This window comes from Triplophysa rosa, linkage group LG13, assembly GCF_024868665.1.
Source record: "Triplophysa rosa linkage group LG13, Trosa_1v2, whole genome shotgun sequence".
NCBI classification, from domain to species: Eukaryota; Metazoa; Chordata; class Actinopteri; order Cypriniformes; family Nemacheilidae; genus Triplophysa; species Triplophysa rosa.
In genome coordinates, this window is record NC_079902.1 from 6,451,830 (window position 1) to 6,474,208 (window position 22,379).

At 38.8% G+C, this 22,379-nt stretch overlaps 1 protein-coding gene across 4 annotated transcripts in view; it reads left to right on the forward strand.

Annotated features, from left to right (window-relative positions):
• Positions 1–22,379, forward strand: part of htr4 (5-hydroxytryptamine receptor 4) — a 138,963-nt gene that overhangs the window by 36,999 nt on the left and 79,585 nt on the right. For all 4 annotated transcript variants that reach the window (XR_008964156.1, XR_008964155.1, XM_057349511.1 and 1 more), the window contains exons 3-4: positions 9,851–9,964; positions 13,562–13,762. Coding sequence is in view for 2 of the 4 variants with exons in the window: in XM_057349511.1 (XP_057205494.1) it covers positions 9,851–9,964; positions 13,562–13,762 (315 nt within the window). In the remaining 2 variants the exon portion in view is untranslated. The remainder of the gene's footprint in view (positions 1–9,850; positions 9,965–13,561; positions 13,763–22,379) is intronic.

The window sequence follows — 22,379 nt, forward strand, 5'->3', positions numbered from 1 at the left end:
ATGCATAATGAGGGGATGACATTAAATAAACTAATAAACAGATTGTTTTTGGCAGAACGTAGTGTGACTGCAGTCATTTTAAATGACTTTTCTGGCATCATGCACCATATGGAGGATGCTGTTTTTTGGCAGGAGAACTTTCCCTCGGGAAAATGTTTTTTTACCCAATATTAGGATTTACATTTGTTAGTAAACAAACTGTAAACAGATTCATAATTGAACAGATAGAGGTACAGATTAAACATTCATTATTTGTATGTTATTTGATTAAATGTATTTGTTGCCTAGGAGCAACATTGTGCAGCTGTGGAATTAATAAAAATGCAGCCACTTACAGAGAATATAGCTGTTATCATACATAAAGTTTTATATGATCTATTGTTAAATATCTTTAGTTATAGTACTTTCTAATAAATATTTGACCTAAAAGCATTGACCTATTCCAAGCCACATTACAATGTCACAACTAGTTATTGGCATTTTTAATGTCCCCACAACATTTTGTCCGTTGTCCCAATACAGCCACAGAAAAAAGTAAGAGACCATTCCAGTCCCGTGTCTGTTGAATTTCAACAAAATCAAACCTCGTGAGTGACATAAAATCATTGAACAGCAATGTGAAAGACTGACAGCATGACAAGACACATGAAAACTGATAAAAATCGAGGTTATCAGATAAAAATATTTTTTTGAAACTTTTCCTAAATACATGTACGAATAGTACTATTGTGTTGCTTAAACGTGAATATGAACATGTTTTCTTTGCAGTATTTGAGGTCTGAAAAAATACAGAGCATCTTTTCTGTTATTTTGTTCTGTTTCTCCAGTTTTCATTTTCTGCAAATAAATGCAAATAGAAACAATATTTTTATTTGAGATTTGAAATATTTATTTGAAATATTGTTAGTAGTCACAGAATGGAACAAAATGATCACTATACCTAAGCACATACCTATAAACAGTCAATTTTAAAATCAGAAAAACTGATTTTAAAATGGTCTCTTTTAAACTTTTTTCCGTGGCTGTATATTTATGTGATCATTTTTATTTTAGTAACGTGAGCCTTTATAATGTGTGTAATAGAGGGGTACACTGTAAAAAAACGTAAAATTTTTTGTGATATGTATTTATTTTTTACCGATTTTCCGCGTAAAATGTACAAAACGGAATTATACTGTTTTTACAGATTTTTTAAATGTATTTTTTAAATACGGTTACAGAAAAAAGACTGCAAATTTACAAGAAAACATGGGGAAATGTAATTTTACAGGGAAAAAACTGGCGCCCCAGCTGTTTTTTTAACAAGATTTCTTTTTTTTATGGTTTATTTTTGGAATACGGTCAAAAACTATAAAATTACAGAATAAGAAAACACATGTACGAGAAAAATGTGGAAAACAATTTAATATATATCCTTATATCCTATAATCTTATGGGGAAAAAAATATTTTATGGTATATTTCATACTATGAAATAGGTTTTCATAGTTTTTCCAGTTTACAGAAAATCTGTCTGTTTTTTACGGATTTTTTTTACAGTGTACTCTAAATGCTAAAGATGCAGGCATGTGGATTTCAGTAATATGTCTGTCCTGAAATATCTCTCTCTCTCTCTCTCTCTGCTTGAACACGTTCAGACATGCTATTTTAGAGATGTCACGGCCTTTTGATCCCAGCAACTCAACCTGCAAATCAGCCTGATGCTGTGAACTTTACTATTGAACCGACCTGTAAACGGCTGCTATGAGCAGGGCCGCATGTCTCTTTGATATAGATGACCTGACTCCCTCTTAAATGAGACAAAGTTGAAACAAGTCATCCACAATTTATGTTCGCTTTGTGAACGAGTACATAAACCCCTGTGTTCTGTACAATACAATTTAATTTTGCCACTAAAAGAACACTGCTTCCTATTTCATCTCTCTCTAACTGTTGGCCCTGTAACCATTACGTACATGTTTACGTCAGTTAAGAGGCGATTTATGGTTCTACTTCAGACCTGCGCCATAGCCACTATACTTTATACTTTATACTTGTGCGTTGTTGTCCGCGCCAACGTGCAAATACACATGTCGACCACTAGTAGGCAGTGTCCACAGGCAGTATCCGGCAAGCGCCAAAGAAGACGCGGCCTGTTGCGTACACTCTCGGATAAGCATTTAGCAGTGATAGCTGAAAAAAGACGGTGCCTTTTGTTGCAGCTTGAATTGTTAAATATAGAACAAATAATTTATTTAGATAATATTGTGTAATTTCTGGGCACATATAGATGTTTTTTACATGTATTGAGCACTGTCTTTCACCACAGTTATAAATGCACTTGATAAAATACCTAAAAAGTATTGAGAAGTATTCATAGGAACATTAGTACATAGATGGGTTGATCTGAAATCATAGTCAATAAGAATAATTACATATAAGTAGGTTTATGATGATATTTGATTATTTAAAGAAGAATTGATGATTTAATGACACAATCTGTACCTGTAACCAATGATTGTTCATATAAATGCACTTAATGTCACTTTATGCATGTTTAAAGCACATTTGAGCACAATGTAACAAGGTAAAATCCAGTGATGTTTTTAGAGGCCTAAAGTTTGAAGCCTGTTCTGTTCTCTCTAAAACCTGGGGATTTTCCACTGTTTAAAAGTAACCATGATTACGCACGGACGCCACGCCGTCTCGTATGGAGACCATGGCTTGTTTGGTGGTCTCGTGTAGTTACCATTGTATGCAAATTATTTTAAAAATGATGTAATAACCAGCGTACCACCATTAGATACGTACCTTGTTACCTGGGACTTATTGGTGGCAGACAATTAACAATTGGTTAATAAAAATAAGAGATAACGGGAAAATACCTGATTGGTTTTAGAAAGGACCACCTTTCAGAAGTTTTACTATAACTGTACACTGAAAACACTTGGTGTTTAGATGACTTGGAACATCTCACTTTGTTTGGCTCGAGCAAATAAAGTTAACTCCTCGACACCCGGACCTTCTTAGTCTGAGAGATTTTTTGAACTACAAGACTGAAATTTTTCCACAACAATAATTAATTCGGAAATGCTTATCAGTAAAACGCGACGCTATCGCAGAGGTTTTTGACCTGGGGGAGGGGTTTAAGCAGACCAATCACAGTGCTTGCGGTCTGCGTTGAGTTGACACATTGTTACATTGTGGAGAGGTGCGCGTCAGGCTATAGGGTAGGGTAAGGCTTAGGGAATGCAGCTCTGCGTAGGCTACGGCGTAGGTCTGACGCAGAACCATAAATCGCCCTTTATCGAAGATAAATTGACTATCGCTACAGGACTGGGTTTGTCTTTTAGATTTTCTTGGAATGAGAGATCATCTGCTCAGGCATGTGGTCCATCTCTCCACCATCAGAAGTAATTTAAGAAATAAGCTTTTGATATTTTTTTAGCAGAAATTAGTTTGATTCTTATTAATTTGCCATGTGTATGCAGTGTGAATCTGATTCCACAGTGAATCTGGTTTGGCCAAATGCTGCACAGTTACTGAAGTGCATCTTAAATTGTTCACATTGAAGACTATCAACATAATTGGATAATGCATGTTGTTGGTTCATAAAAGTGAGATCTAAAATGAGATTTTCACATCGCAAGGACATAAATCTACATGCTACTATACACATACAGTACACCCCCTAATATCGTTTTCCTTCTCAAATGAGTCTAACACATGACGAGATGGAGAAGAATCAGCCCTTTGACATGTTTTCAAACACCTTTGATGCACTGCTTCTGCCTCATCCACTATAAAACGATTGCACGCGTTTAAAATCAATGAAACTCCCGCCGCTGGAGGGATGCAGTGACGCGCCGCTCGCTCATAATACATGAACAGTAAGATGTGGAAGAGCGACAGTAAATGTGCATGTAATACAAAGTGAAGAGCAAAGACCTGCTTAAATCTTACAGCACCCGTACATTAATAATATTATATCTAGAAATCTGACATCTAGAAAGAAATACGTCATTATTTCAATTCAACACTTTCTTATTTAATTAAATCTATTTACTCTGCACGTCAATGTATATATTCATATTTATTCGTTAGACATATAGTGTATTTGTAAAACACATGCACACACATATGATATAGCCTAGAAACCCTGTTTTAGAAACAAGGGTCTCTGTATAAGGACTTGATCTTTTGCAACTTTATACTCATTCACAAAGCTACTTTATGCATTGATTTGTCAGATTAACTGATAAGTAGTTATGAATGGCAAGTATATTTTGCTGTAAATCTGTCGTATGATAAATGTAATAAAAAAATGGACCCGTATCGGGATACGTATCGCATCGTGGCCTTGTATCGGGATGCGTATCGTATTGTAAAGTTGTTGGCGATACACAGCCCTACCTCATCATTGGTAAAGGTTTCTGACATCACCCCAAATTCATTTAAACATTTACGACGTGACATCAGAGCATGTGAGTGGAGCTGAGCGGTGAGAATTTCCGCTCCCCGCTCACTTGGGTGTTCGCGCCCCCCGCGCCACAGCTCAAAGTCGCACCAGACCGCTCCGCTCAATTCCGCTCCCCGCTCACCTACAGTTTCATCCCGCTCCGGTGAAATCGCTCCAGGCGCGCTCAAATTTAAAATTCCTCTGCATGCCCAACACCTGCCGTTTTCAACTGAAGCCTTACCCCTCGTTTACACCGCACGCATCTGCGGCACGTTACGCGGTCATTCTAGTCTATGCTTCAGCTGCGATCGGTGCCTCCTCTTCAGGGGAAGCTGGAATTCAAAATACGTGTTCAGAGCTTCACGTGAACCTATGTGCATCACTCATCATGTCAAAATACATGCCTGCTGCAGACACGTCGAACGGGTTTATGATAAAAGAGACGCTCGCGTTCAGAAGACACTGCGTTAACACCTAACTCTGATTACACATGAGCGAGTATCTAGCAAACGCGAGCGTCTCTTATTAAAAACCCTTTCGACGTGTCTGCAGCAGGCACGTATTTTGACATGACGCGCCGTACATGACGGGCTAAATACATGTCTTGCCGAGCTTCGCATTACTGCTTCCCCTGAAGAGGAGTCACGGATCGCCACTGCTATGCTTGTGTTTACACCATACATCTCTCCTTCACAACGAACGATTTTTGAAGTGTAGGCTGACAGTTTTGTTAATTGTTGAAGGCACAGGAGAATTCTGGGTGGATTTGTGCATGCCCTAGACTCGTGGTGTGAGCAGTGGTGTGAGCAGTGTCGGAGCGGAACCGGAGCGAGACAGAGCGATCGCTCCGGCCTTTGGATAAAAACCCGCTCCGCGCTCCGACTATATTTTGCACGCTCCGCTCACATGCTCTGCGTGACATCTGCAAATGCCCGTAAATGATTCAGAAATATGAACCCTACAAGCATCCACATTTGAATCCACGCCAGTCATGCGCGCTTATCCCGAAATAACCTTTTGTCCACACGAATGCAAGAGTCACATTCGCCCTTAGAAAAAACAAACACCGACGTATCGCCCAACCCAGTCCCAGGTGCAAGTTATTAACAGATTTCCAATTAATTACTGTCAATCCACAAACCAGGATGGCAAAGTAAGGTTTATAATAGTCATGAAAAACATTTCCCGCTGTGAGTCTATTGGGAAAGGTAGAAGAGGTTCAGCTCCATTGAGATGCCTTATTCGGCTTCAGGGGTGCGGAGCACTCATCTGCAAATGGAATAGAGGAAATTATACGGCACCCTGGATATGTGGAAGCTAAATCGGCTATTTGCGCTTGTGAAAGTGCTTCTTTAAAATGGCACGTTTTCTCATTTGGCCTGACATACTTCGCCTGAGGAATTCAGCAAATGGAAGCAATGCTCCAGTGAAACCAGATGAATATCATTTCGTCAACAACCTTGAAGGAAGCGAATTTATAACCTTTGCTTTAAAAGACTTCAAATCTTCACTGATTTACTGCACATCAAGAGCATTTCAATCTGTCCCCCCCCCCGACCAACCCCGAAGGTCACGGTAGTTGTGTTCATGTTGGACCCTTCTTTGCTAAACCCGAATGAGGTTTGAAGCTCAATGATCTATGGAGAAATTCTAATGTCGCCACAGAAGCGTTTGTACAGGAGATAGCCAAATAAAAGTCATGGTTGATTCATTTAGTATAGTCGTCGCTGCTTTTGTAACCAGTCCTACTCGCCGCGCTCTGCACGGGCTTCGAACCGGCGTCGGTTATGGCGTTGGAATCGCGCCACAATTCACTAGTAATGTAATTGCACGATTTAATTTAGATTAAAAAATAAGATACTTACTTGTGGTCGTTGAGCGTTCGACATTTTTACTTCAATATGGACAAGTCCAAACGATTAAATACACATCTCTTCTTCTTCTTCTTGTTCATTCTTTATATGAGTATTACCGCCACCTACTGTATAACTTTAAACACACATCTTGTCCACGTGGGCCGGTTTCATCGTCCGAGCTTTCTGCATGAGATCTTGTGATTGGTTGTCAAGCCAGCCAATCATAATTTAGCAGTCCCATTGCCGATTGGCTGGAATTATGACACACTGTAACAATTGGTTGTGTTGAGCGAGCGTGCTCTGAGGAGAGAGCAGGCGAGTGTTTGCAAACATTCAGATCAATGTTGTTTTGTTGCAAAATTCATTTTCGTTCGCGCGAATTACTTTTATCCTCGCGAGGCGAGTATTATCTCCACGAAACTTAGTTGATGCGCGTGCGATGTGCCTTTTATGTGCACAAAATTATATTTTGTGCGCGCAGAATTAGGGCACGATTCTAACGCCATAGTCGGTCCGGATGGAAGACGGGCGCTCTAACGAGGAGACTAAAGACCGCGGTCTCTAGCGTCTGTCGCGGTCGGGGAGTGAGGTTTACACACTGCACAGCTCTTCACTAGCTGCCCTCCGTTACACTTTCTCTCGTTCTGCAGTGTGTCTGGTGTTGGAGAGCACAGGCGCTATTGTCAAATAAATATAATCATGAATGTCAGGAAAGGCCAGAGCTAGCTGCACAACATGATTTATTGGGGAAACAACAAGATAAAAGATAACAAGAAATAAACTGCAAGATGTTTCACAAAGTTTGCAACATGGTATAGGGTTTTTCCAAAGCTTTCTTGCATATCGCCAAAGTTTTTTAGCAAACTAAAAGTGTCTCAAATGTAATGGATTGTTATCATATTAAGGCTTAATAGCGTATTTAGAATTGCAAATGCCTGCTTCTGCACTGGTGAAATGTTCATTGATCCCAGTAAATTCACACCATGCACTTTGTGCTTTTAATCAGCATATTTGTCCTTCACGAGTGGCCGTGAAATCAGAGCTGGCTGATGCCTGTTTGCATAGAGAATTAATGAAAATGAAGGGCCTGAGTTCAAGTTTGGATTCGACTCTTGGATGGTTTCCCAATTGAGAGCAAATTTCCTCCAACCCTCAAATCACTAGCAATTGAATAAAAACAGGTACAGCTGAATGTGTGACGTGGAAGTCGATAGGAACGTTCAGAGCCTTTGAAAAACAGAATTGCGACACACTTTGATCTCGCCGCCACTTGGTCAAATGGTTCATGGAGCTCTCAATAGTTCCAAACTGTAAGTCTGTTTAAGGGTAAGCGGTTTAATGGGTTTAAGCGGGAGAGACAGTGGAAGCAGCTGTATTTGCAACAAATTTCACTAAATACCAACACAATATATGCACTGATTACTTTGTTGATTAAATTTATAATAACATTTTGTCTGATGAGTGTTAGTGAGACAGTATTAATCAAGTTTTGTGTGTTTAATTTAACTAGGAAGGATGCATAATGTGCAATACATTAACAGTATGCATGCGTTGTTGTTTATTATGCTTCTATGATCATCAGTACATACCATTGTTCATTTATGTTTAACATTAAGACATTCATATAAACTGCACAAGTAATTTATCAATAAATAATCAATGATTGCAAGTAAATTCAACACAAAGAATGCTGAAAATGACAAACAATTTCAGTCAGTAAGAGATTTTATTTTATAATTTATTCAGGGAGACATAACATTTTATATAATGATCAGTCTTTATAGAAAATCATTCAACCACACATACACACAGAAAAGCCATTTTTATTCAGGAAAACAATAGTTTTGTTTCAAAAACATCCTTATAATAAAACACAAGTTTTACAGAGATATATTTTATCAATTTACCTGCGAATGTGTTTGAGAAACAGTGAAATGAATGGGCTTCAATGCATTGTTTGGAACTAGTGCCTCCATGATATGAGTTACTTACGCATTCCATTCTTCCAACGAACATTTATGCTAGTGTCGCAACTCTGTTTTTCAACGGCTCTGGGAATGCTCAAACCGACCACACTACAATACTGGGGAATAAAAGACCTGCTTTGTTTCACCAGCACTGTTTGTTCCATTTTTTTGTGATTTTTTAATAATATATTATGTATTTAAAAATACACAGGACTGCACAGCTTCACTTTTTCTTAATGTCTCTCTATATAATAAATAAAACATTTGAATATACGGTAACTTCCCCCAATTTTGGCTGTTGATTCCTTTATATTTCAGACATGTTTTCTTTTAGCAGAGAGAGTAATGGGATATAAATATAGTGTTTGTGACTCTCATAATTATCATTAATTATATAAAAAGTATATTTGAGAGAACATTAGTTTACCTTGAGCTGCTGCCATCCTTTTCACGAAAAAGCATGTTTTCACTCAGTCGGGAGTCTTGATTTTTCGACACTTAATGAAACCATGAAGGACTAGTGATTGACCTGATTACATGACATCATTTTACAGCTAGACTTGCCTCCTTCAAAGCAGTGGTGCTGTATAGGGTTGTCACTTTATCAGATGTTCACCTTGCCATCATTTGTCTTAACCTGTGTTGCAGGGGGTTGTCCGTTTGTTTTATTTAAACAGCCAATGAACTTTAGCCAAGATATGACAATCACCACAAAAGCATAAACATCATAAACGTTCAGATTTCTTGAACGGCTTTGAAAAGGTGCAGCTTTATAGCTCATGAACAAAAGAAGCGTCAGACATTCTGTGGTTGAGCGAACAAGTCTTTATCATGTATCTTAAATGCCCTGCCGTTCATTTGTCTGTATCGTGCGGCAGGGGGTTACCTCTGACAAATGCCTGGAGTCACAATAACAGGATTTAACTTCCAAACACATAGTCAGTGTCAATCTTGAGGAAAAACATTGTGTCTGTCAGATATGAATTACTGTAGATTTCAATGGGTTATGCAAGACGTTTGTTGTGAGGTGAATTCTTTCTCTTAATGTTAAACTACAATGCATGCTGTGTTAATATTGAGTCTGAACCACGGTTTAAATGACAGGCATATTTAAAAGTGGCAGAAAAATACATAAATGGAAATTACAATAGCAGCCCTGATGAGAAATAATGCTATATGTTGTTGAGATTCACGTCATCAGTGTAACAAAATTATAATCATAGAGATTACATTTTTTTGCGAGAAGGAATTGTTCGGCCACGCTGTGTGGGCAATGTTCTTTCTATTTCTGGCCAGTCCTCTACGCCGCTGTTTCCATGGGAATTGAGGTGGCGAAACCTTTCTTAAATGTCAACTTTAATAATTAGCAAATCAAACTTACATCAAACGCAATAAATATACAACTAAAGGGATGTTTCGGACACCGTTTTGCTTCAAATATTAAAATGGTTATAGTTGGTGGTCTTGGTGGTCTCGTTCAATTCCTTCACACTGAAACTGACATATTATTCAAAGACTTACTATCTCAAGTGTTGTTTTTTATATGATCAACTAGTTGTCAATAAGTCTGTCTTCTCTCTGTTGCCACAGCAACGGGATGGCGAAGAGGGTTGCTCTCATCAGCTTCCTGTCACTGGTCATGCTCATGAGCGTCCTGGGCAACCTGCTGGTTATGGTGGCCGTCTGCAAGGACCGGCAGCTCAGGTCAGAAACCCCGCCTTCTTTCTCTTTTCTCTCCACCCACTGCTCTCCACTTTCCTCTCATCCTGGTTTAGCATGTGACTTGTTCAGCTTGACTGAGTCTTAATGCAATACCTTTTGAACGGAACCGTTTAAAAAATAAATGTTTGTATGGAAAATTTAGGCAGTATTCCTATAAAAGGAGTTATTTTGAGATGCTTTTACACTGTATTAAAAAGAAACTTAAAACTGTATTTTTTAGCATAATGCAAGAGACGTTAGTGACAAATGGCAAGAAGAGATTCATATTTAAATATCAATAAATAATTAAATAAAGAGGTAGAGTTAGTTTTGTTCATTGAGTGTTAGCTTACACCAACTTAAGTTAATATAAGCAAAAATGTCATTAACTTTTAATAATATATTTAAATTTAATATTAATATGAAAGTTTATTATTATGATATCATTCATGACACATAAATAGTAATCCATGAATCTCTTTCACACACAATACAAAGGTTAATAGTTCATTGCAAGAATTACAAGTTCATCTTTGATTAAAGCTGTTTCTGGCATCAGCGGGCATTTTTTTAGTTTATCAGTTCACAAATGCTTTTGGGTTTTGTTTCACTTATTAAATAGCAGGGGCATATTCATGAAGTGGGCGGGCATGTGCCCATCAGGCCCGCCCACTTTATGAATAGGCCCACCCAGTTATTAAAAAATTTTTTTTTTATTAAATTATTGAAATGTTATTGTATTCAACATAATTATTTAGTGTTTCAGAAAATAATTATAATAAACTTTATATAAAACTTATGTGCGATTAAAATTTTTGGTAAACATTTTATTTTGGTGTTGACTATTAAATAAATGTGCTTAATTGATTAAGTGGCATTTTCGTAATATTAATGCAATGAGTCTAATATTAATGCATACTTGTTAAAAACGTGTTTGTTACTGCGAAATGGTAGTTTGTTTTTGTTGTGCTGCGCATGTGTTGTGCCGCAGTTTATAAAAAAAGATAAAAAATATTCTGCCTACGCCACTGGTAATTAGCATCTTGTTAATTACTATATCGAGGACCTGCTGTGTTCTTAAAAAAACTATGCAGCAATTGTTTCTACATCAGTGAAAGCTGAATGAAGCTCAGAAATAGTCCCTGTCTGGTAGGGAATTACAACGGTCGTTTGCTTGCGCTTTAGATTTCCACCCACACTGTATCAAAATCTCTTTCTCATCATCATCTTAGTCTGCCTAGAAAGTGTCAACACCATCGCGAATGTGAAACTCTGAGAAAGCCACCAGTGACTCCCTCTACAACAGTGAAGAAATTAGTTTTAGATCATGCGAATAATCTTGAAAAAAGAACTTTTTAGATGATGTTGTTTGCTTATCGAAACCTCAGATGTCCAAATTCACTGTCTTTTAGGAAATATACATAACTGATTAAATACTGTGTTGTCAAATTTGAAAAGCACTTTTTAATACTTTTTACTTTTCAGATCAAGTACCACCATTAATAAAATGATTTGTTCGAAGGACCACCTTTCGACCACCATAGAAAATCACATGAATAAACACTCAAATTAATAGTAGAGCTGTGAATCTTTATCTTTACACCTCGTCCTCCAATTCTAATGTATTGTTAATAATACAAACTGTTGTTAAACTAAAGAACATGTTTTTTCCATCTTTTTCAAGTTATTCAACAGTATTGGACTCAAAACACTTTTCTGTAGTGCACTGTAAACACGGCTCTGCAAATGACTTTTTTGATTTATTAACTTTGTGGGCACTTGGAGAAAGACTACAAACCTATAATAAAGACAAACAATGTGGAAATAATATTTAACACAGACGATAAATAAATATACGTATACTTAAACATCAAGACTCAAACTTTACTGCAGCGGCTCTTGTCAAAGCGCATCAAAACTATATCGCAACACGCGCTTCATTGTTTTAACCTCGAGTAGATGCAGACGCGTGTTGAATAAGCGCTTTACAGCATTAACAACAGCTTTAAACAGCGGTTCAAGTGCAGAAATTCATAAGACGCTTCATTTGCACGCAGCTCTTTGGAAAAGAGAGAGTGAGAGACTCACAAACTATCTATCTGCTCCCGCTCTGTGTTTTAGCTGTCTGTCACGCGCCTGAGTTACATCGAACAATGATAAATAAACAATAATTCATACAACTATATTAAAATTGCACATAGGCTATATGTATTGATCCGTATTGATCGATTTAACATTTGACATTGTAAACACGAAATGTAAATTCATATATTGAGTTTTACATTTTCTGTCCTGTCATGTACCACCAGTGATCTCTTCAAGAACCACTAGTGGTACGCGTACCACAGTTTGAGAACCACTGGGTTAGATATTTGCAAAACTCAGTGACAAACGGAATGCGTGACTAATAATAATGATTCATGGCAAAAAATCTCTAGTTTATAAATCTGTTGCCTAAACTAGTGGATGGTGAATGCACTCTCAAAGTGTAGGCGACCTAAGTACTGTATATAGCCCACTTTGATCATTCAACAAGCAAAAAGTAGGGCCATGTATTTTATACACTAGTATCTGAATGCATCGTGACTTTTTATTTGGAGTAACATGCACAGATGAATCATGTACATGCATCAAAAAAGTAAAAATGCTCCGTTTCATGTTGATGTAAGTAAATTCATTTAAAAACCATGCACACTGTTGTCTTCATTTTTCAAGTCTTGTAAATATCTCATTCATTACAGTGAAGCACACAAGGGAGCGTTGCAGTAAAATATCCCTGTCAATGATAAAAATGGATGAGAATCTCAGAGCGGCTGTCAACTATAAATGCTAAAAGTTTCCTTGAGCTCTCCAGCTTGGAGGCATCAGCACGCGTCTTGCCCTCTCCAACTTTACCACAGATTATTTAAATACTGTACATCTGATTTATGACTTGCTTATTGTGTTTCATACCACCTAGATGCTCTCACTCGAGCGGCATGTTTCCACTCCACCACCTGCATAATGTTCATACATTCATGATAATACTGTAGGAGTCACGAGAAAAATAATCTCCAATGCGTCATTTACCGCACGTTATAGGTCATAATAATAAATATCTTTAAAAACAGGCTGTCGCAGCAGGGTCAAATGAAACATCTGGTGCTATTTTGCTTCAATGCAAATCTCGAGGGGTTTGTAAACAGTGACACGCTATCTGATGGCATAATTATCAGATGCCTGTTGCTTTTCATTCTTTTGATTGGCAGCAGATTTGAACAAAAGCCAATCAGTGCATCTATGCATTCTTTCAAAGATGTATATTGTCGGCAGGCAGCTGGTATGCGGCTTTTATGCCATGTTATGGTTAAGTGCCAGAATGATTTGAACCCATTAATGGAGCTATATATAGAGCTGTGAGTTCAGACACTCCAGTAGGACTTTTATTACTCATTAATAGGATGCACAGAGCTCTGGACATTCTCAGGGCGGTGAACATTATGACAGCAATGTACCACACACATCGCCATTGATGCACATGTACTTTATGCACACGCAAATCAGATTTTAGTGAATACCCAAACATCTTTAAATAAGAGTGTGAATGTGTTTCCCCTGTAGGAAAATCAAAACCAACTACTTCATCGTCTCACTAGCATTTGCTGACCTGCTGGTGTCAGTGCTGGTGATGCCGTTCGGTGCCATAGAACTGATCCATCTGAACTGGATCTACGGAGAGACCTTCTGCCTGGTCCGCACTTCTCTGGACGTGCTGCTGACCACCGCCTCCATCTTACACCTGTGCTGCATATCCCTAGACAGGTAAAATTTGTCGTTTTTTAGTACCGTGAAATCACAATTCTTGGTTGTGTATAACTCAAACAGCATTAATTGAAATTCTGTAAACGTATCAACCTGACACATGACTGCAGTTGCTGTTGTCATGGCAGCCATAAACTGTTTCGCTAGAAAGGACAATGAATTGAGAGTTGAGTTTCGCACGTTGTGTAGTGATGCTGTTTCCATGGCGATAAGTGGGGCCACATGAAGTCATTTTTCAAATAAGGAGTCCACCAACACTGAGGTTACCAATCATGTGAAGTCTTACAGACGATTGACAGGCAAACAGATATGAAGCCATTAAAGGCATAGTTCATCCAAAAATAAAAATCCTGTCATCATTTATTCACCCTCATGTCGTTTAAAACATGTATATGAAGGTTTCTTCTGTGGAACACAAAAGAAGATATTTAGAGAAATGTCTCAGTGGTTTGTGTGCTTACAGTGGAAGTCAATAGTGTTCAACATTCTTCAAAATATAATTCTTTAGGTTTCAAATGACATTTTTGGTTGATCTATCCCTTTAAATCATAAAATTATACTTTATAAAGAAATTTTGCTATTTGTGAAACATCAGAGTGTTTGGTCAAATGGCTGTACATCATGCTCTGGCCTTGATCTGTCAGTCTGAGTCTACTTTACAGTATATGTGTGGAACTTTGATGGACAATTTGTCGTGATTCACGGCAGGATCCCTTGTTATGTGTGGAGAGAAACGTATTATTGTCCTCTTGACAATAATATGCGTTCTCTTCGGTGTCGCGTCTTCTAGCCCCGCCCTCTCGTTACCTCGTTAGCTTCTCCTTAGTGTTTGATCCCTGTCTCCTGCCCGTCACCCTCCCTGTGTTATCATCCCTCGTTTGTATTCCCCTATATAATAACCTTGTGTCTCTTGTCTTGTGCTGATTCGTTTTGTATTACCTTGTATTGTTCCTGGTCTCAAGCTCTAGTAAGTTGTCTCGTATATATTGTTTTTGCTCTGTCTTGCGTTTATCTAGTGTTAGTCCTGTCTCAGTTTTATATGGTTCTTTTGGTTACCTCGTCCGCCGGTTTTGTCCCCCACGTGGGAAGTTTTGGTTTATGTTTTATATGTGGTTATAGTGCTGTTCTCTTTTTGTCTTCCCCCATCGTGGGTGTTTGATTTGTGTTTTTTGTAATAAATTCTGTTAACCCCTTCTACGCTGTCTGCATCTGGATCCTCATTGAGAATCATGACACAATTCACTCATGGGGTTTGGATGTGCATTTAGCTAGAATCCATTCTGTGCTTTGACATCTTATTTAGTTTCTGGCTTTGTTCCCATCAGAAGCAGCGTTCCATTGTGAATGATAAAAGAAGTAAACAAGAAGGACTCAAAGACAGTTTAGTATCGTGAGCATCTTGTGACACCGGCACGTTGTAATGTTACTCGGTTGTGAATGAAGCCACTTACAGTAAAGCAGCAGTTTTAAAAAGCACTAAGCTTTAGTTTGTACTTCCTTTTGCGTTAAAGGGCCTTTTACCCTGGAGTGATGCATTAGACCAAAAGTTTTATATTCAAGATGAGCGTTGAGTGCAACCCCTTAAGCCACTCAGAATGTCTTCCAGGACCTCGCTTGTAAAAGGTGTCATGGCAGACCAGGAGTGACCGTCTTTCTCTTTAATAAAGGAATAGTCCAGCCACAAATAAAAAATCTGTCAATATTATTCACCCTCATGTCATTCAAAACCTGTATATTACTCAGTGGAACACGAAAGACGACATCCAAGTCAATGGGGGCCATTGTTGTTTGGTTGCCAACATTCATTAAAATATCTTTTGTGTTCTGCAAAAGAAAGAAAGTGGAATGACATGAGGTTGAGTAAACGATATAAGTATTTTCATTTTTGGGTGAACTATCCCTTTATGACATTTCTGTATTGATAATACAATGTGTCACGAAATTGGCAGGAAGAACCCAAGTGCAGGCAGGCAGTGAAGGGGTTAACAGATAATATTTATTAAATGAACAAAACAAAGGAAAAACCCACGAGCTGGATCACCGGACTGGACGCCGGCTGGATCACCGGACTGGACACATGACTGGACACAAGACTGGACGCCGGCTGCACCGGACTGGACGCCGGCTGCACCGGACTGGACGCCGGCTGCACCGGACTGGACGCTGGCTGCACCGGACTGGACGCCGGCTGCACCGGACTGGACACAAGACTGGACGCCGGCTGCACCGGACTGGCTGCACCGGACTGGATGCTCCTCCGCTGCGCCTCTCCCTCCTTCTCCGCACCACCGGATCCATAGCCGACCTTGGCGAATCCGTGGGGACCGGAGGGAGTTCCGCAGTGGAGGAATCAGCCGACGTCATCCCCGGATCCATAGCCGACCTTGGCGAATCCGTGGGGACCGGAGGGAGTTCCGCAGTGGAGGAATCAGCCGACGTCATCCCCGGATCCCCTCCCTCCCGCTCGCTACCGGTGCCACCAGAGTGAACGGGGACCGTGGAGCTCAAGCCGGAGGGTACCGAGTCCCCCCGGGCAGCGGCAGTCAGGTCGAGGCCCTCCGGCGTGATCGACCGCGAGGTGGAAGTCCCACGTGGAACCCCACCCCCGGGATCGTCCCGGTTGGCAACGAACCTGACCATTGCCGCGAACCCTAGGGGACCCAGCAGCCTCTTCTCAGACGGGGTGAGGCGCTGAGTGAGGCAGCAGTTGAATATCGTCTTCAACTCTGCCTCGTTGAACTCAGCCCTCTCAGCCACCGCCGAGAATGCCCCGGCGAACTCCCGATTCCCGTAGTTCCCCTGGCGGAAACCTAGCAGCAAGCGGGCTTGAGCGGACCGTGAGGACGACGCCGTGCCGTCCATCTTGCTGCCCGCTGGGTTCTGAATTTGGCTCTTGTATTCTGTCACGACTGGCAGAAGAACCCAAGTGCAGGCAACGGCAGGGAAGGGGTTAACAGATAATATTTATTAAATGAACAAAACAAAGGAAAAACCCACGAGGGGGTATCAAACAGGAACTAAACTAAGAAACAAACAGAAAACAAAAGACTTCCCACGAGGGGGCAAAATGAAAACAAGTACAGTAAAACTAAACTAAATGACACGACCAAACGTCTTAAATAATACAATGAACAAAACTCACAAAACACGAACAGGACAAGGAACAGGACCACGGGTAGCAATAACACACAGGACCACAGTACACCGTACGTACACAGTACACAACGCAATGCATACACAACATAGTACACGTAATACAAGAGCACAGGACAAAGAAACAAGAGGGTATATATAGGGAAGACAAACGAGGGATAACGACATGGGGCAGGTGTGGGACATTAAACACTCAGGGAAAGATAACGAGGAAACGAGAGGAATGGGGCCAATGACAAGACACTGGAGAGAATGTATATTATTGTCAAACGGACAATAATATGTTTCTCTCCACACATAACCAAAGACTTTGCCATGGCTCTGCTACAGGACCAAGAAAAACATGACTAAGGAAGCAGAGCCATGACAACAATGCATTCACCGCCATGTACAAACTCCATATAAACTGTAGATATTTTCATTTTTAGAGTAAGGTGCGCATCCGGACGCCCGCATAAGATTAATACTATGTGGCATTTTAGTTACTCCGTACCAAAGCCTAAATCCTAAATAATCTATAATCTAAAACTTTAACACTATTTTTTTGCTCCGCAAGCCCTCTTATTTCCTTCATTTATGTTTCTCTTTGTCATCCTCATTCACCTTCTCATCCTGTTTTCTCTCTGTGTTTGTGTGAGCTGTTGAGCAGAGATAGTCTTAGATTAAGCGCTATTTATAGTCCTTGAATAACATGCCAATGTTTTTCTGCACTTAAAAGGAATAGTTCATCCAAAACCAAAAAAATCTGTGATTTATTCAACAATATGTCAGTTAAAACCATTATGCATTTTTATCTTATGGACCATAAAAGAAGATATTTTGAGAAATGTCTCAGTGGTTTTGTGTCCATAGGACACAAGTCAATGAGGGGCAATGTTGTTTGGCTACCAACATTCTTTAAAGTATCTTCTGTGTTCTGCAGAAAAAAGCCATGATGAAAATTGTTTAAAAAATTGTCCCTTTAAGGCTGTTTTGATCATACTGTATTTGTGATCGTATCAGGGGTTTACAAAGCAACGTCGTAAGACTTTCTATATATCAGTTGTTTGGCTGTCTCGAGTGTTTTTGTATATTTCTGTTTATCTCACATTCACGCTCCACCAGCATCTACTCCTGTGCCCTTGTCTGATTTTCTTATTGATAGTGATGATTTTCTCAGTACAGAGGAGCTTCCAGTTAACTTGGCTGCAGGCGGCACTTATCACAATCATGAATCTCGTGGAAGGTGTCCATTTTGGCTATTTCACAATTCATTTGCCCCTTTGAGATTTGACAATGAGGTTGGCCTTGTGTCCTTCAGGCAATCACTTAGCACACAGAGCAATAAAAGTCGTTTCTGCTCATTTTAGAGTGTGTAAAACAAGCTGCTTTCTACTGTACCTGGGCTTTTAGGTTAGTTTGGTTTATTTATAAAAACAGATAACTCTGTCAGTCATGTTTTTTACTATGTTATCATGTTTTTGTGTTAGTAACATATATATATATATATAACTAGATGCCTCATTCAAGCACTCAAGGCACGTAGACGTGTCCGTCATCTTGGAACAGTCCACTGACGTCACTCACGGTTTGCTAGAATGCCACGACACCGTGGCTATGAATTTTAATTCACGAAAAATGGGATTCCCTTTCGTTGTTGTCATGTATTAGTGTAGAAAATAAAATGTTTGAATTTACACAACAATAAATATGTTTTTATATTCATACACAGTCAGCTTGCTCTTGAGTGTTAATGGACCGGCTTGGCAGGGTTGCCAGATCTGTGAAACAAAACCACTTCACAAGCTAAACATCCCTAGTCCAAATAACAGAACTTAACATTCATAAATAAAAGAATCGTAAGATCGACAGCTAAATAACTAAATCCTTCCACCCGTAACTTGTGGAGAAAACAGTCCACAGCAACAGTTAAAAAAGTAGCTTAATTCTATGGGAAAACCGCAGACTTGGCAACACAGACCGGCTCGCACCGTTCCAATATGCCGGACGACCTAGGTATAGCGGCTCATAGAAACAGATGCTAATGTGGCATCTATGGTTAGTAAGATGTATTTTCTTGTTAACATTACTTAATTAAAACAACCCAACTGCAGTTTGATTAATATTAATTGGACTGCATAATAAAAAAAACATGAGTTTTTCAAATGAACTCTTCAAATAAGTGTAATAAAAAATAAATAAACGGTTTCAAAGCAACAACATAAACGTTACTGTGCATGCATGCTTTTGTAGCACAAACATAATTTCTGGTACACATCCGCAAAGAATAGAATTCCTGTAGATTATTTCTGAAAACAAGCAAAAGAAATACATGTAATAAGTAAATTACATTAGCCAGCAAGTAAAAAATATGTCTAGCCAGTATTCTTTTTTTGGGTCACCAGTAGAAGAACTGTTACTTGGCTAGGCCTAAATGCGACAAAGTTGCACGACCCATCAAACAAATTGTTTATTTAATAAAATTATAATACAAATTAATATTAATATTAATTAAATATAAATCATTGTATTAAAAGCCACTAGCCAAATCAATAAACAAATACAGAACGCAAGTTAACTTGTGGGCCAGGCGCGTACGTCCGATGAAATGTATATGTTAAATACATTAAAGCCATATGAAGCATTAGGTACCTTAGACTTTTAACAGGTAACTGATACTATAATCTTATATAATCTGGGCGGTTATTCAATTTCTGAGATTTTTGGGCTCTTAATTGTTTTTTGTTGTTATGTTTTTATTTTATATTTGATTGTATGTATGTTTGATTTGTTTTACTGATAGTGTTGTAAAGCACTTTGTGATTCCTTGTCTGTGAAAGGTGCTATATAAATACATTTTACTTACTTACTTATTGTATGTAAATACATTTTTTATAGGTTAATTAAACCTAATTTTTACATTTATGCATTTGGCAGACACTTTATCCAAAGTTAATTATTTAAACTAAACATTTTTCAGCATAGTTTATAAAGTATATATTATATTTACATTTTCAACATGTGTGTTCCCCGGTGTTTGAACCCCTGACCTTTGCATTGCAGACACAACGTGCAGAGCTGAGTGCTCTCGCTAACCACCAGCTCACTGACACATTTCAGGCTTTTGACAGAATGACAGTATAATCAGCCAATTGAAGAGAAGTGGAGTCACTGCCTTCTCTCACGTGACCTATTTCCCTTTATTTGAGTCATCACACCCCTCACATTCATCTCAGGCTTTAGTAGCTCAATGACAACACAAAGACTTTTTCTCTCTTTCTCTGCAACTGCTGTTGCCGTTGGGCAGTGATTCTTTACATTCTCAAAGCAGTTTACAGTGCATAACAAGGTATAGATTCAATCTGTATGAGTTTTTTCATGGGTGTTTATCATAATATGATTATATTTGACTGTATGTTTTCTTTTGTTTTCTTTTTTAATACTTCTCTCATCGTCCGAATGTTTTATAGACGCACTGCCTCGCAGTTTCCTCTCCTTCCTTACGTTCTGATCAGCATGTGTTTAGTGTCTCTGATAGCGCACAAGTCCCTTCAGATGATTCACAGTCTCACTGTTGATTTAATGCTTAATTTAGTGCTCTCTATTATGCCTCCTCTCATCTGACTCATTCCAGTTGAATGCTAATTGTAGGTGCTCATTAGCTGCATTGTATATGCGTCATGAGCGACAACTTGTATATGTTTCTGTAGGTTTACTCAATATACTCTGTATATAAATGAACCTTCTGGGTTATGGAGACTTATGACATATCCAAAAAAATATGTTGGAGTTGTGAATAGATATGATTAACCTCTTCAGCTCCGGTGCGTATTTTTGCATTTTTTACATGAATTTAAAAGAGTGCCCTACCCACATGCATTGGAGTGAATTGATAAAAATGGTCTTATTTAGCAGAAAACCTTATCATTTTAACAATTTGATTATAATTTGACAATTATGTTATGTTATATATCAGTGAAATGTGTTAGGAATAATGTACAGGCAGCTGGTTGTTATCGCAGAAATAAGCCCAGACAGTGTGATCAGGACCTGGCACGAAGAGGAGGGTCTTGTGCTTATTTTGTGATAACCAGTGTTGGGGAAAGTTACTTTTAAAAGTAACTAGTTACAATATTGAGTTACTCTATAAAAGTAACTAAATACGTTACTTGGGTACTTTTTGTGGAAAGTAACTGAAAGAACTTTTGCGTTACTTTTGCATTACTTTTTCTCACCTAACTGATGCTCATGCTTTTCCAGACTTTGCTTTTCTTTAGTGTTTAACATTGTAATGCATTTAACAATCCTATATAGCCTATAACACACCTTTATTTTCTTTAAAAAACACATTTCAAATATTTCCTGACCAGTAGTCCTCCACCTCATCAGAGCTCTGCCTACTGTTGACACTGCTAACTTCAGTGACACTCTCCATATTTATTGTGTTTTGACAGCGCGGCTAGATGCACAAGATGGTGCCGGTGAGCTTTTGGGATGGCAGAGTAGTTTCAAGTCGTATAACACTGTGTGGGAAAAGGAGGATTTTTGGCCGGCAAATATGGGTGTTTTTTTTTTGTTTAAATAGTAATATATAAGCGATATGACAGATCCTCTTTGCATTGCTGAGCACTTCATTGAGCCAAAACAACTCGATAGTGTTATACGAAATGATGATTAATCTAACATATAATATATTACTAATATTATATAATATTATTTTCAGGGGAAAATGACATTAAACATATTATGTTGTATATATGCTGGTATTTGGTGAGGAGGTTAACAGGTGACAGTTGTTTCCTCTCTTTCTCCCGTGCTCCGCCCACTCCCCAACCCTTCTTCTAACAGTGACCATGCCCATTTAAATCTGCAGATCTGTATGTGCGTGCAGCGCCACAAACAGTTGAACACAGCTTATGTTTACATTCACGAGGCATGAGACCATTGATTGCTGTTGCGTGTCATGACTTGCGCTAATTTCGCGATCTGAAAGTTATCTTCCAAACATGACTGGCATTTGCAGGACAATTGATTGCTGTTGCGACTCATGCTAATTTCACGATCTGAAAGTTATCTATTGAGCATGACTGGCATTTGCAGGCATTTTGTCCATGGTGTCGAGTGCGGCCACACTATAGCCCCGCATCTGAGCTCTGGCCTCACATTGCTGTGTCAACGGTTGCCAGATTTGCGTAACAAAAACTAAGCCGGAACACTGCAGCACTGCAGACATGGCAACACTGCCTATGTCTGACTAGCGACTGTTTCTGCACAAGCATGAGCGATCATGTCTACACTACTTTTAATTCAGAATTTCACTTCTGCAGTAAATTTTTTTATATAAATCAATGATTAGACTGAAAAGTAACTCGAGTTACTTGAAAAACAAAGTAACTCGAGTACAAATTTATAAAGTAACTTCGTTACATTACTCGTTACTTAAAAAGTACTCTTATTACGTAACGCACATTGCTTGTAACGCGTT